This window comes from Sebastes fasciatus, chromosome 5 (genome assembly GCF_043250625.1).
Source record: "Sebastes fasciatus isolate fSebFas1 chromosome 5, fSebFas1.pri, whole genome shotgun sequence".
NCBI classification, from domain to species: domain Eukaryota; kingdom Metazoa; phylum Chordata; class Actinopteri; order Perciformes; family Sebastidae; genus Sebastes; species Sebastes fasciatus.
Window position 1 is genome coordinate 20,842,421 of NC_133799.1, and position 16,451 is coordinate 20,858,871.

At 40.1% G+C, this 16,451-nt stretch overlaps 1 protein-coding gene across 3 annotated transcripts in view; it reads right to left on the reverse strand.

Annotated features, from left to right (window-relative positions):
• The window catches only part of midn (midnolin), a 32,232-nt gene extending 22,857 nt beyond the window's left edge, over positions 1-9,375 (reverse strand). The window contains exons 1-5 of one of the 3 annotated variants that reach the window (XM_074635669.1): positions 9,054-9,375; positions 8,853-8,925; positions 5,213-5,441; positions 3,265-3,352; positions 3,082-3,144 (exon numbers count right to left, since the gene is read on the reverse strand). In XM_074635669.1, the coding sequence (XP_074491770.1) occupies positions 3,082-3,144; positions 3,265-3,352; positions 5,213-5,433 (372 nt within the window). In that variant the 5' untranslated portion in view covers positions 5,434-5,441; positions 8,853-8,925; positions 9,054-9,375. Of the gene's footprint in view, positions 1-3,081; positions 3,145-3,264; positions 3,353-5,212; positions 5,442-5,853; positions 6,034-8,852 lie in introns of those variants that run through there. The other 2 variants (XM_074635668.1, XM_074635670.1) reach the window with 2 other exon arrangements.
• Positions 9,376-16,451: the final 7,076 nt, after the last annotated feature.

The following is a 16,451-nucleotide window of genomic DNA, read 5'->3' on the forward strand; positions in this document are numbered from 1 at the left end:
CTCCCCCCCATCCCAGAATCCTAAGACATGAGGTGATCCGCTCAGCCCCGTCTTCCATGAATACACACACTTCCCGGCAAAACACCCGATCTGGAAAATGAGACCTCACATCACTCCAGGTGGGACGAAGGGTGAGAGGTTATGAGAGATCCAGGGGTTCTCTACGGCTACCACAGCTGACATCTCTCCCCACTGCCCCCCCCGAGGCTATTTTTGGGTGTATGGGCATATCAGTTATCATGTCAGACACTTTTAAGAGCTAAGTGCATTGATTGATTTTTGATAGCCCCAGAGTTAGAGGGGGGGCAGAGAGGAAATGAGGGAAAGCTTTTGTGTTCCTATTTTTCTAATCTTACTCAGATCCTTAATCTCTCTGCAATCTATATCATTCCATTCCGCTTCATGAATTATAAAGAGGAATCAATTCCTCTGGATAAAAACACACTAAAGCAGCTTTATGCCCTTTTTTAACCTTTTACCCTGCTATCCGCCTTACTGCGCCCTTTATTCTCTCCATCCCCACTGCAGGATTACAATTAATGTCACATAAGTATGAGGGCTGGGACAATACACCTATCTCCTACACTACCACAATACTTTGATATGTATTGCGATTCGATATTGTGTATAATGTATAATTTTTTTAACACTAGACCATGGGGAAAAGGTTAAATCACACACTTCTAGGCACTTTTACTTTGGAAAATATCTACATTAATTCATAAAAAATTTTCATTTGCAGCATGTATGTAGTCAGAGATGTCCTGAAGTCAAATATATCAGTCATTGTCCGATTTGACCACGAAGATGAGAGTGACGGCTGACTTGACCGCACGTTACCGCATACGATAACGTTACCTGTCCATAACAGAGTTAGCATGCAGCTTTAGCCATGATGTCTAGCTCTGCTTTTCCTGTCAATGTGTGAAACCCAAAGTGTTTCCATACTTTACTGTATGCGTAATGTTTACCACTTGGGATTTAAAATGTGAGGGTGCAGGTCGTATCCACACGGACCCTCCGCCGTTTTCTGCTTTGTTGTTTCGGCTCGCTGCAGGTTGTTTTTGTTGACGGATACGGAACAGATATGACGTCACGTTACTCAAACTACAACAATAAAAGCGGTAACTTCCTTTTACCTCCACATAGACTCAAATGAAGGAAATATATAGATTATGGCATTAAAAAAATCGATATATAGGTGAAATGTTTATTCCCTCCCCTAATAAATATGAATGCAACAGCAATGCACTACGAGCAATTCTTAAGAAAAGCAGCATGTGACTCATAATGAATTATAGAGGACACAGGAAGGAAGGCAGTGTGAGAAATCTGCTCTTCTGCCGAATTATCGTCTGGTGAAAATGACGGTCACTCATGGCTGCCCAGCAAAGGCGTACCACATGATGGGCAACTTCACTTACACACACCTACACACACGCAGTCATCTGCTGTCAGCGCTACGAGACGCATGCTGAGTTCACACACACACACACACACACACACACACACACACACACACACACACACACACACATACACATACACATACACCAGAATTTCCACCAGAAAATGATCAGCAGGAATACCAAACCACACTCTGCTATCTCCCTTTAGCCCACATCCTCTGATTACAAAAATTCAACTTAATATACAGCATCATTCTCTGGATAACCGCATCATTTATTTCACCATCTTGTACTGTTTTGACATCAGTCAGCAGCGCATCACTGATGCACTTACGTACATCTCAGTATTACCCAACGCTACAAAAGGAAGTAGGTCTGAGTCAGTCAGTCAGCTGCAGAGTGTTTCATACGTCACACCGCTGCCTGTGTGCATTCAGCCTTATCGCCTCTCTTCTCGCTCGCGCTCTCTCTGCGGCCAGCGCGGAGAACTCTTTCGCTTTACTCTCACTATTGATCATTTTGGTGAGTCATGCCACACTGACTCAAAACGCATACAGTATTTCAGCGGGCCTACAAAGCCGTTTCACTGTAAGTAAGGGGAGTAGGCCCCACTCTCGGGCTGTGCGTGCTCGCATGCTACGGCTTCCAGTAACCCTATGCTAATACCGAGTGAGAACGCTGTCATTTGATGATCCAGCACTATGTGTATGAGTGAGTGAGACTACACACTTCCTGGAAACTTGCCTGTGCGTGTGTGTGTTAGAGCATGGAGGAGTGGAGCGAGATCACAGATAAAGGTATAAACAGAAAGGTGGAAGTGAGTGTTATGTGCTGCTGGTCCTCTCAGCAGCTCGCAAATAAGCCTTTCTTGTGCGGCGTTCGCACCGGCTTCCTGCAGCGGCGTGCATGCACACAGACACACACTATCACAGATGTTACTAGGATACAAGGGGTGTTGCTGCTTATTATATCCTAACAGCTCACACTGGATGTCTAGCTTGGCTTGGCTTGTTTAAGAGGCTGAGATTAGACGGAGCAAAGAGGCTTGTGTGCAGCCTGCCCAGCTCATCTCTTTCTCTGTTACTGACATATCTGGGTGTTGCTCTGCACTTATACAAAGCTGCTAGGGGTGGGGGAAAAAATTGATTCACCTATGAATCGCAAATTTTATTTTTGATTGGTTTTTTTAATGCCAGAATCGATATATTTGCTTCATTTGAGTATATGCGGAGGTAGAAGGAAGTTACCGCTTTTGTGGTTGTAGTCTGAGTAACGTGACGTCATATCCGTTTCGTATTCGTCAACCAAAACAAACCGCAGCAATGACCGCTGCGTGAAAATCTAAAATTTTTACTGTATCAATTTGGAGATTTTTCAAAGTAAAAGTCCCTAAAAGTGTATGATTCAACTTTTTCCCATGATCTAGTGTTAAAAAAAGTTAATAAAAATCGCAATAAATCGTAACATCACATTGAAATACTTAAAAATCACAATACATATGGAATCGGCGCCAAAGTATCGTGATAGTATCGAATCGGGAGAGACTGTCCCAGTCCTAAAAGCTACAACCTCATGCATCCTCATGCAAACACACACACAAAAGCTCAGTTTGGATTGCAACCATAGTAGGATACTAAGTTTGTTAGATTATTGCAGAGAAACAGTCTCTTACCTGAGTTTCTGTTAGACTCTCCAAGGCTTGCATGACTGACTGTTCGGGTCTTGATGCTTGAGACTGCAAAAGAATATAAAAAAGAAAAATCAATTTTAATGGACTAAAATGAGCAGTCATGAATTATGCAAAGTATAAACATGGAGTGCAAACTGAATACAAACACAACCAGGTGAGCCTTACCATTAATCCTGCTTCAACTGTTGGTACAAGTGTTAACTTGCTCCCATCAGAGATGCCTAGATCCTGGAGTTTGCCTGAACTTAGTCGCCTGCAGGGTTGGAGAGAACAAGATAATTAGACCGTGCTGACAATATCTTCTCTCTTCAGAGACACAAACAGCCTTCAGGTACGGGGTGGGAGGGGGTTGGAGGGGGGGCAGACAGAATTCAAAACTAGTTTGGAAAAGAGCCGTGGGTGAAAAGCTCCATGAAAGAGAAGTATTGATTGGGCTGTCATATTTCAATTTCGAGTATAGTGGAGCTTGACAACCGCTCGCAGTGGATATCTGGCACCGCTGCCACTTGCCTAAGTGGAGGTAAGTATTTTCTTTTGCTGTTTTGAGCCGAACAAATGAGGAGCAGAAACTCCGAAGCCAAAACCACAATCCTTTATGAGAATGACACACTGCTGTTATTGACATCGCATGGCTATTGTTCTTAATTGAGCTGTGTTATGATGGCTGTCTGTGGTTGTGGAGAAAGTTGATACATAATACATTACCAAGACTTTACTATTTCATATTTGGTGCAGAGTGTCTGCTCTATACGGTGAGGAAATTATTTTCTTGCCGGTCACGATGCACTAAAATCCACCCCTTTTGAATCTCTGCCTCCTTTAGTTTAGTGAAGGATGTTTTAGGACGGCCTGCTGTACAGGCATGACCCAGATCTCACCCCATGCAGTTGAACAAAGGCCCTCAGCGCTGACTTGCTTGTAGGTCTACAGTTTGAGGAGCAGGAGGGGATTAAAAAGGGGGTTTCGGGTTTTAAAGGATGATGTGATTTATTGGGTGATTACAATGGTTGGGAGGGGATCGGGGCTGCAAAACAATGCTGACTGTTTGCATGCACTAAAACCGCCTTTCTCTGCTTTTTTGCATAACACCACCTGCACTATTGTTAGCACATTTAACCTGGGCATGATTGGGAACCGTCTAATACTGTAGGTTTTGAATAATAAAAGGCTTTAACTCCCTCGTAGTGCTGTGCTATTATCTCACCAAGAAATCCACTGAAACTGAGTTATCCTGCTTCCAAAGCTACTGGCTATTACCATGCAACACTTACAATACACCCAACCAGCATACATCAGGAACAAGTCAAAGATCAACATATGCGCCTATGCAGCTGCAGCAGAGTAAATAAATGACCAAGTCTGTGTGACTTTTACTCATTAATGTTTAACATGTTTGATTCCCTCAGCATTAGTAATTCAGTCAGGCTTCAGTATTTATAATGAAGGAGGCATGGATCAATGCAAGTCTGCAGATCGCCTCGTCAATAGCCTACTGTTCCAGTGACCGGTGCGTCCCCGGTGCGTAATTCCAATATACCGTGCGTCCGGCTGCTCGGTAGTTTTCCTTGAATGTATTGATGAGCAAAGCAAGCCAAGGTTGTCTGTCTGTGGAGCTCCAGGGATGCTCGGCCACGCACAAATCCGAAAGCATAGATTAAAAGATATATCATGCAACATATCATATCAGGGCGGCTGTGGCTCAGAAGGTAGAGCAGGTTGTCCACCAATCGGAAGGTTGGCGGTTCGATCCCCAGCTGCTGCTCCGGGTCACATGTCGATGTGTCCTTGAGCAAGGCATAGTGTGTGAATGAGTATTTAGATTAGACCCTGATGGTGCAAAGTTGGCACCTTAGTAGCCTCTGCCATCAGTGTGTGAATGCTGACATGTAGTGTAAAGCGCTTTGAGTGGTCGGAAGACTAGAAAAGCTCTATATAAATGCAAATCCATTTACCATGCAGGGTGAACGCACCTAAATAAGGTTTATTTGCATTTTTTTTAAATGCGTAATAGTCTGGATAATACGCGTACTACACACACACAAACTGGCCTTTACGCAGTACATGGATGTGTTTTTTTTTATTGTAAACAACTTCCAGTAAATGGTTTACTCACGTTTCTTTGTGCAGCAGAGCGAGTCTCTCTCTGGGTACTTTGAGTCTTTGTGCCAGCCTCCTCTTCAGTCCGTCCACGGTCTCCTCCTGCGGAAGGGAGAGCTCGAAGCGTGTTCCGGTGGTGGAGTGGATGTACAGATTCATGGAGGGCTCAGTCGGGACGGCCTCGCAGGACGAAGCCCCGCGGCTGGTGCAGCTCCGGGCGCTGGGGTGCTGGTCCATCCGATAACCTGTGGTTCAGAGGAGGAGGCGAGGATGAAGAGGACTGAGGAGAGGAAGAAGGATGCTGGAGGAGCAGCTTCAGCTACAGTCCCTTGTTCTGCTTGCAAAGCAAAGGCAGCATTCAGCAGAGATCTTTCTCTCTCTCTCTCTCTCTCTCTCTCTCTTTATCTCTTTCTTTCTTTCACTCCGAGAGTCAGAATAAAACCAGCTCCTCTCCGGTCGATATCATGAGAATATTCCCACAGGAAAAGTCAACTACACGCTTTTTCTCTCTTTGTTTGATCTGTCTTTTTCTTTGTTGCCTTTTTTTCCAATGCGCAAACAAAAAGTCTTCCTAAATGCTACATAGATGTGTAAATACTAGGCAAGTATGTTGTCAGCAGAAAAGAAAAAATGCCATGAACGCTCTTTTACGCATACCTTTAAAACAAAAACTGGGAGGTCTAATAGAAAAAAAGAATATAAATTCCTCTCTTCGCTTCAGAGATGAGAAAACGAGCTGCAAAGCCTCACAGGGTTTTTTGAGTGAGAGGCTCTCCGCTGCGCACTCGTACCCAGCTTAGGCAGCTCCAGTGAAATATCGACAATGAACATTGTCACAAAGTATCCCACTTCTTCCACCATCGATAAGAATCCGCCCACAACCCGCAGCCTGCCTGGACCAATCACAGCAGAGCTCCTGTCAGGACGCTGCTGCTTCTCAGCCAATCACGAGACGAGATCCACACCCACGTGGAGGGCATGCGAGTTTTAGGCCATTCATAATAAATTACAGTAAGAGAGCAAAATATGTGCCCATAAAATGAGACCCGTGGTCCTTTAGAGGACACTGGACTCAATTAAAATGACCAATTGTTTACTTTATGCTATATCACTGACTTACTCACTATTTATTACTTATTTTTTATAAATATATTGTTAAGAACACACTAGCCAAGCAAGCCTATGTCTTTAATTTTAGCCAAGTTTTCATCTGTGCCAGGTCCCAGCTGTAAAACTGCTATTTATTTGAGGGTCCTCTTGTGTGGAGACTGTGCAACAGACTCAAAACAGCATTAATCCTGCAAAAAATGTCTTGTCACAAGAGCACTGGTGTGGATGTAGCTACTTTAGGCCATTCATAATAAATTACAGCAGAGAGCAAAATATGGGCCCATAACGCAGGATAGCATTCCTGGAATGTAATTTGCATGTGCAATACTCTTGGCACTTTATTCTATTTATTCCTTTATTCTTTTATCTCGTCTTGTTTTTATTCTTGCATTAATCCTGCAAAAAATGTCTTGTCACAAGAGCACTAGTGTGGATGTAGCTACTTGAAAGAGGTATAAAGACCAATGTTTACACTCTACACTGGTAAATCTAAGTTATCTAATGGGCTGTAGTGGCATTAATAGTGTTAATGACACCATCTTCTACGCCCTCCCTGACCTCGGCAACATGCACAAACTATTAAAGTGATCACGTGTAGTATGCAAATTAAACATTGGACAGGCTCTTCTCTTCAGGAAGAAGGATGCCGGTTAACTCAATATGGGCTACACATGCCAGTAACAGACAGAAGCCAGTGTGTAAAAGCAAACGATATATATGAAACATGACTACTTTTTGCTATAACTAACTTACTCACTATTTTTATTACAGCTCAGTGAGCATATCTCTTTAATTTTAGCCACGGTTTCTTATCTGTGCCAGGTCCCAGATGTAAAAATGCTATTTATTTCAGGGTCCTCTTGTGTGGGAACAGACTCAAAATAGCATTAATCACTAAAACAACTACACAATCAACAGCATTAGTGTGGGTGTAGCTATTTGAAGAACTTAGTATAGGATAAATAACAGTGGTTACACTCTACACTGGTAAATCTAAGTTACCAGATGGGCTGTAGTGGCATTAATAGTGTTGATGACACCATCCTCTTCCCACCCCCTGACCTCAGCAGCATGCACAAACTATTAAAGTGACTGTGAATAGTATGCAAATTAAACATTGGACAGGCTACTGTTTACTCACTATATACACAGAATATCAAGTCATATTTCATATAAATCATTTGCTTTTACACACTGGCTGTAATATATTAGTCTTTTCGGCAGAGTGAAGCATGAAGACAGCATTTTTTGACAAAATACAACACAAAGAACGTGCATAGGGGATCTCTATATATATAGTAATATTCCTAGTGTGTAAAAGCAAATTATATTTATGAAACATGACTTGATATATGCACTTGTGGTGTTGCACAAGTTCATGTTTTGGCAAAAATAAGCAGATAAACTGACACACAAAGAGGGACAGATTGTGAATTTTTCCATCCAGGTGAGCAGAGTTCACCTCCAACACTAGAAGGAGCTTTAACATAATAAAGAAGATACTCGGTCGCCACCCAGTGGCCAAGAAAGGAACTTTAACTATCAAAAACTTGCAAGTGATTCATATTTTACTTGAGAATAATTCACCTCAGCAAGCTTTTACCTGTCAGAAATATGAATCCACATGTTTTTGCTTTGAGCTCCATCATAAAAATATGCGTATTATAGTGTTAGTGTGGTTGTCACTACTGCAGCATCATTTAATCAGGTTGTTATTGTGCTTCTAAACAGACAACGACTTACTGTCAGACACTAATTATAATTTACAGTAACTGTGACATTCTCCTGTCGTCGATAGAGGCCTTATTAAGTTAATCATGTCCAGCAGAATTTACATCCAATCACTTGGACAACATGCTTCTATCGATCCGTGATTGACTGCTATAGTCTCTCCGATCAATGTCTTAAACTCTTTTAATCTATGAAAATACATCACATTACATTTTTTTTATAAGTTCATCATGTTGTGAAAGTATCAAGTAGCTGTCGAATACATGTAGTGGTGTAAAAAGTGCAATTTAGTGGAATAAAAGTGTAAAGTATGGCAAAAAAAATTGAGTAGTATCATGAATTTGTACTTATGCTGCCCACTCTTAGTCGGTTAGTCGGTTAATCGGTCGTTTTGGTTTTAGCCGATTAAGATTTCTATAGTCGATTAGTTGTTTTTCATGCTTTTTTCTATTTTTTTCATGCTGAATGACTTATTTCCAAGGAACTTATGAGCACATCTCTGATAAAAACTGTACTTAGACTGGCCTGCATGCTTAACTGTACTTAGACTTTTTTTTTTTTTGCTTTGTTGTTTTGTTTTTTTAACTCTACTCTTTTTGTCATTATTATTATTATTGTTATTTCTTTTCCTGGTTTTGAATGTTGAGGTTGTTTTCTCTATAGTGTACTTGATGGGTTTGTCTGTAAGCTCATCTACTTAAAAGTTGTAATTACAAAACAGTGGATTGCATATATGAAAACAGCCTTGGAAAAAATAAAGTATATAAAAAAAAGAAAACTGTACTTTGACTGGATGTAATAAAAAGTCTACTTACCAATTATTGTGGCGACAACTTTAAAGCTTCTCGCAGAGGAAGAAGTATGCTGTGATCCAGTGTGTTCCCCCAGCTTTGGCATGTAAATGAAACCCAAACCGGTGATAAAAACTCTCAGATAAATCCACTTGAATATCCACAAGGTGTTTTTTCTCTCAGTGAATCCTCGTGCGTATCCAAAACGCGCGACGTTTTACGCACCAAGAAGCAGCTGCGCTTATTATGTCCTCGTGTTGTTAATGCACCGGCTTCTTTCTTGGTAATGAAAACTCAGCCGGGAAGGTGAGCCACCTCTTCTCGGATATGGGTGGGTGGAGTAGTGTTCTTGTTATGTCAGCAGTGATTTAAGGTGGCCTCTCGCTTCGCTGTAACCGCCTCTCTAACGTAGGACCAACGTGTTCCCCCTCGAGAATGTGCCTGCGTGCGTAAAAGATATCCAAACCGTGTCGTCGACGCTGCTGCGCTCTGAAGCTCTTTTAATGGTGCTGGATGGTTCACCTAAATAGAAACACAACACGCATGCCTGATGTCTGCCACTTGCCACCTTAACAGACAGTTAATGAAGTGAATGCTGTGTGGATAGATAGATAGGAGGGGTGTTGCCAGGCTGTGACGACAGAGAGACAGAGAGAGAAATGTCACCTGGCAACAAGAGCAGGTAAACAGGTATCCATGGAGACGAGGAGCACGCATAAACAAAAACTTCTCTGGCTTCTCTGGTTTGTTTCCGTGTTTAGGGAAGTGACCTACATCTCTGATGACAACGGGTTGGGACATTTTATGGGCATTTGTCAACAAAAAAAAAACATAAGTAAAATCACTTTTATTTAAATAATAGTTTCACACACAACTGCCTTTTTTTACAACATGAAGTATTAAGAGTCTATATATTATATGTAAGTCAAAGTAGAGATACCACAATATGAAAACATATACATAATATATATATACATTTTTTTTTTTTAAATTAGCATACTTTTACTTGAAAAAGATATATTATATTATATTATATATATAAAATATATAATATTATATTTTATATATATATATATATATATAATATAATATAATGTATTTTTTTCAAGTAAAAGTATGCTACTTTTTTTTATTTTTTTATATATATATTATAATATATATATATGTATATATATATATATATATAAAAAATTAGCATACTTTTACTTGAAAAAAATATATTATATTATATATATATGTATATATATATAATATAATATATTTTTTTCAAGTAAAAGTATGCTAATTTGTTTTAACAATCTGTTTATTAACATTTCCAGTTTTAACATGCGTACAAATCACATATTGAACAATTTCACATTGTAAATCCCCCCCCTGCCCCCCCACTCCCCCAACACACACACACACACACACAAACTCACAGATCCTCTAGATGAAATATTATTTAGAAAAGTAACAAATTACACACAGCTAGATCAAAGACAGAGAGGAAAACAGGCTCCATGGAGACGAGGAGCACGCACAACCGATAAACAAAAACTTCTCTGGCACGGTTTGCTTCTGTGTTTAAGGAAGTAAGCTACATGTCTGAAAACAACGTGTTGGGACATTTTATGGGCATTTGTCAAAAAAAACACAAGTAAAATCACTATTATTTAAATAATAGTTTCACACAACTGCTTTTTTTATACAACATGAAGTATTTATTATTATTTATTATTTATTATATAGCATTATTTATTTCAATGACTTGACCATGACTTGCCCCAAACTGCATGTGATTATCATAAAGTGGGCATGTCTGTAAAGGGGAGACTCATGGGTACCCATAGAACCTATTTTCATTCACATATCTTGAGGTCAGAGGTCAAGGGACCTCTTTGAAAATGGCCATAACAGTTTTTCCTCGCCAAAATTTAGCATAAGTTTGGAGCGTTATTTAACCTCCTTTGCGACAAGCTAGTATGACATGGTTGATATGGATCCCTTAGGTTTTCTAGTTTTATATGATGCCAGTATCTTCACTCTAGCTTTAAGCCCTAATAATAACTCATGACCGTTCAGGAATATTATATCATTGTTTTATTATAACAGATACTCGTTACACGTAAGTAGCAATTAAATGTAGCAGCCAGTCGAGCTGATTCTAATCCCTTTATATACTTTCCCATAGTTTAATCTATGAAAATACATCACATTACATTTTTTATAAGTCTATCATGTTGTGAAAGTTGAATCTGCGAAAGTAGCTGTCAAATACATGTAGTGGTGTTAAAAGTGCAATTTAGTGGAATAAAAGTATAAAGTATAGCACAAAAAAAATGCTGCCCCCTCTGAGTCCTGATTAGTTGACTAATCGGTCGTTTTGGTCTTAAGTCAACTAAGATTTCTTTAGTCGATTACTAATTTTTTATGCTTCATGCTGAATGACTTATTTCCAAGAAACTTATGAGCACATCTCAGCTTAACAAGATTTAAAGTGATGCTTTTGGGTGATTCTTTGTGATGAAACTGTCAGATCTGTCGATTAAGTCAACTAATCGATTAGTCAACAAAATCGTATGAGTGTTAGTTGACTAAGAATTTCTTTGGTCGAGGAAAGTCTTAGTACACAAGTGCAGTACATGAGTAAATGTTCTTTCCGCATACTGTGGATTACGGCAAGATATTGTAATCTGCCTGTATGCAGTTATTACGTCCACGCAGCTCAGATATGTGATAATAATCACAATACGGTTCACCTCAAGGACAAGAGAGATGTTGTGCAACGTGTTAAAGAGAAGAAAAAAAAAGACCTGACTTTGCCTCAGAGCACGCTAACATGCTCCAACCAAGAACTGTCCTTCCCTCCAGCCTCAGGACCGGCACAGACTGTCTGTCTGATTACGGAGACACACTCCTCCCCACACTGTGCTGGGGACGCTGTGCCCCACCAGCATATTATCACACTGTCTGAGAGCTGAATCATCCTCACATATGAGTGTGTGAGATAGAGAAAGAAGAGTGTGTTCAAAGGAAACATCTCCATGAGCAGACAAAGGTCCCTGTCTTCGCCCAGCCCCACCAGCGTTATCTGTCTCTATCTCTTTCTTTGTCTCTGGGAGATGCTGACTCAGTGGAACAAAGTGAAAGGAGCTGGTTAAACTCCCTCCTGTGCTTGCAACACAACGCTTCGTTTGCGCTTTTGAATTAGCTCGCTTGTTTTGACGCTTGTCGTGCTGGCAGGAGCACATTAACAGGACCTCTGTGGGTGCGTGTGTGTGTTGGAGATTTTAGTGCAGAGCGGAAGCTAATGTGCATCGATGTTTGTGTGTCGTGAGTCGAGTTCTTCTTTCAGCCATGAGACGGCTTGGCTACGCTCCGTCAGCGGGTCTGGCTGTCAGCACAGCTCAGGTCATGCAGAGCGCTGTGACCTTGTTTGCCTGCACTAGACCTTGTTGTTGAGCTGACAATCTGATGTGCTTCGTGACAAAGGTGCAGCTCTCAATACATGTAATATTGATCACAACATTGTCTAATAAATTGGCGGTTTCTCATTCCTCATTAGGGGTGTGAAAAAAGCCGAATCAATATATGTGCTTCATTTGAGTCTATACGGAGATAGAAGGACGTTTTTATTCGTTTTTGTATTGTTGTAGTCTGAGTAATGGGACGTTATATTCATTTCCATCCAGCAAAACAAACCACAGTGAGACAAAATGACAAAGCAGAAAACGGCGGAGGGTCCGCGTGGATACGAACTGCACCCTCACATTTTAAATCCAACGTGGTAAACAGTGCACATACAGTAAAGTATGGAAACACTTTGAGTTTCACATGTTGCCAGGAAAAGATGAGCTAGACATGATGGCTAAAGCTGATTGCTAACTCTGTCATGGACAAGAAACGTTATCGTATTGTGGTAACGTGCGTTCAAGCCAGGACATCTCCGACTACACACTGTACATGCTGAAAATCAAACATTTTTACTGTATTCATTTAGATTTTTCCAAAGTAAAAATCCATAGAAGTGTATGATTTAACTTTTTCCCATGGTCTAGTGTTAAAAACGTAAAAAAAAATCACAATAAATCATAATATTGAATCCCAGTACTTAAAAATCACAATACATATTGAATCGGCACCCAAGTATTGTGATCGTATTGAATCAGGAGATAGGTGCATCGTCACAGTCATATTCTTCTGTAAATATTTTGAGCTATTTTGGGTGGAGGCCTCACTGCAGTAGGCCATTTATTTTAATCCACAGTAGCTGGTACAGTATGTCCCCTCATTCTATCTCTGCTAATGTGACAAATCACATAAAAAGAATGGCACTAATGCACAAATTTATCATCAGGCAGGCTAAAAGCCAAATGTTGTTCACTGTGTGCTGCACGGTGCAGTAAGATGCACATGGGTAAGCCTGTGATGGAGGATGCAGCAGAGAACCCCATATGCAGCTACACCATAATGCATCACACGTACTTCTGGGAAGAGTTTATTGACGAGGGAGGAAGGCCGTGTGGGCGGGTCGTAAACATTTCACATCGGATATCAGATCTGGTGGGACAGAGCAGCCTGAGTGTGTGTGTGTGTGTGTGTGTGTGTGTGTGTGTGTGTGCATGTGCGAGCAACAGCGTGCGAGTTGTTGTGCGAGAGAGTGTGTGGGACATGCGTGGGCGTGTGTGTGTGTGTGGGTGAGCAGCATTCCTATCCATCAAAGTCACCAGTGGGCCGCCCTCTGCCTCGGGAGAAAAATGAACCATCCCCGACACACTCAGCTCGCCGCCGTTGTTCTCCTGCCACCATTTCCTCCCTGATTCACCCTGAGTGGGACAGACACACCTCGCCGGGCCATCGCAACGCCACGTTCATAACACTACCGCAGGAAGCTGACACATACACATGCCTGCATACCTGGCATGCTGATACTTACGGCGTGAATTCATACAAGGAGTGTCTCTCTTTATGACAGCTGCGAGGGTGGCTCGAGAATAATTGGTATACTCAAACAAACAAGTTCACAAGTTCAGTCAATATCCGCCTGTCTGGTGTCAGATAAGTCATCATTTCATGTCTTGATTTGGACCGACCCGGCCTTTACTTTTGGTTTTGACTAAATAAGGCCCAGATCTGTATGTGTCTCTAATTTGATTCACATGTTATCTTTGAGATGGTATTGACTGCAGCCTAAGTGCACGTTACTGTAAGTGGATAAAGTTTCTGAATTATACAGACGTTCAGCCCTCTGAATGGTCTGTACGGGCAGACTGGTGGATGAGATTCAATCGTGATTGTCGAGTCCATTTCAAACTAAAAGACATTAATCTAGATTCAGAAATAAAGGGAACATGTTACTGGTAGTGAGCGATAAGGGGACACAAGGTCAGGGAGGACATAGTGGTCAATACACACCAAAATAGTTCAAAGTAAGAATTTTGACGCTTTTCTTAAAGGTGCAGTGTGTAGGATTAGGCCCTCTCTAGAGCCAGTAGTGTTTGGTTTGTCCGTTCTGGGCTACTGTGGAAACATGGCGGCTGGCTCCGTGAAAAGGACCTGCTCCGTATGTAAATATAAACGGCTCATTCTAAGCTACAAAAACACAATACTTCTTATTTTTAGGTGATTATACACTAAAGAAAACATACTTATTAATATTATATTCTATTTCTGCCAATAGATAGCCCTAAATGCTACACATTGTTCCCTTTGAGATTCTTTCGGATATTTTTTATAGCAAAACCTCTGCATTTGTACAGTGAAATTTACATTATTACACAAAAATGTTCAGCATTGAAGTCAAAATGAAATGCCTTTTTAACCCTTTCAACAGTCATATTGTGCACCTATTTAAAAATATATGCAAAAAAAGAGACAAAAAAATCAACTTCTTATTTTTTATATCGAAATCCAATCATCTTTTCTTCCTATAAAAACAAAATATGACGTGTGCTCACGTAAGCTAATACCAACCAATAATATCATGACATCCATCCTTCAATCACGCTGCAACTTTTAGCAACACTATCAGGCTACATTGTAAGACCGCCCACTTTTTAGCAGTCCAATCAAATGCGAAATATTTGATAAAGAAAACTGTACATCGCTCAAATATTCTGTTTCACTGAGGAATACGTCACAGTAGAGAAGCTAAAGACGCTCTGACTTTTGTTTCACTGGGACTTTAAAAAAATGACTCAATAATATTTTCCTAATCTCATCTCTAGAATCATCTACTCCTCTCTTCACAAAAAATACAAACTTCTATCAATTTATAATCTGAACATAAACACGACTTGAGTGTTCATGTATAAATATGTACACCTAACTCATGACTTGCTTAGCACTTCTTTCCAGAACTTTTTTAAGACTTCCTCAGACATCTACTCATATTCCACAAGACACTCTGAAGGACTTTTATCATACGTCTTGTCAGACTTCTCTTAAATCAATATTCATTGAAATTCAGAGGGCCATCTCTTTGGATCAACCTACTTCTATCACTACAATCAACATCTACATTATCATTGTTCAAAAAACATCTGAAAATTGTTCATTCTATCAATTTGTGTATTACTGCTTAGTATTGAAATGATGAATTATGCATTCTTTGTTTTAATCTTTTCATCCATTTCTAATTCTTATTGTCTTTTTTATATATGTGTCCATGTGCAAATAAATATATAACACATTAAGCAATAAGTAACTATATGAATAAATACAGACAAAACTTAACTATGAACATGTGATCCATAATCCAGTCAATTGTAACGACTCAGCTCATGATTTCACAATAACAGTTTACTGCTGATCTTTTTTATTTGATTCATTTGTATTTCAAAATGTCCTTTTCCTCAAATCCATATGACCGTTTTATTGCATAATGCAACTATTTATCATCAGAGTCTTTGCCAATCAGCAAATAGGGCAGAGACAGTTATGTGGCTGTGTGGCTATGGTCTGAATGACTCAGAACCTCCTTTACACTACACATATGACACATATGACACATATGACATATATGACACATATGACACATGTGATGTGATCCAACATGTATTGATACACGTGATGACACATTACGTATGATGCGTAGTACAGGATTCTGTCAATGAAATCCACATACGCTCAGCTTTGCGTCAGTTACTGCGATGAATTTAATGTATTCATACAAAGATGTGAAGTCACAGTGTGCAAGTCAGTATGTAAATGTATGCAATGTGACAAATGAATAAAGCATATTGTCACATAATTAATAATAATAATAAAAAAAAATCAAGCACAAATACAAGCCAGAAATAATGTAATCTAGAATCTGGTGTTACATTAGTGAGCAGAAATTTAATTTATTGCAGCACACAAAATATGTAGTCTGCAGTCATAATGTGTCACTACTTCTTTTGTACATACGTCTTGCTACAGATACGAATAGAGAGGCCAAGTCCCGCCCCATCGGTGGACCACAGTGGGACCTTATTTGGGAATAAATATGAACAGTAGTCAACGGTGAGAGACAGATACTTTTTTTGATCCCGTTTGAATTGCGCCACGAATCACACATATGATGTTTGTCAATTTAAAAGATAATTTTGCAAGTCAAGAAAGTCACAGTTTGTTGTAAAACTGTTGATGTTTAAGACT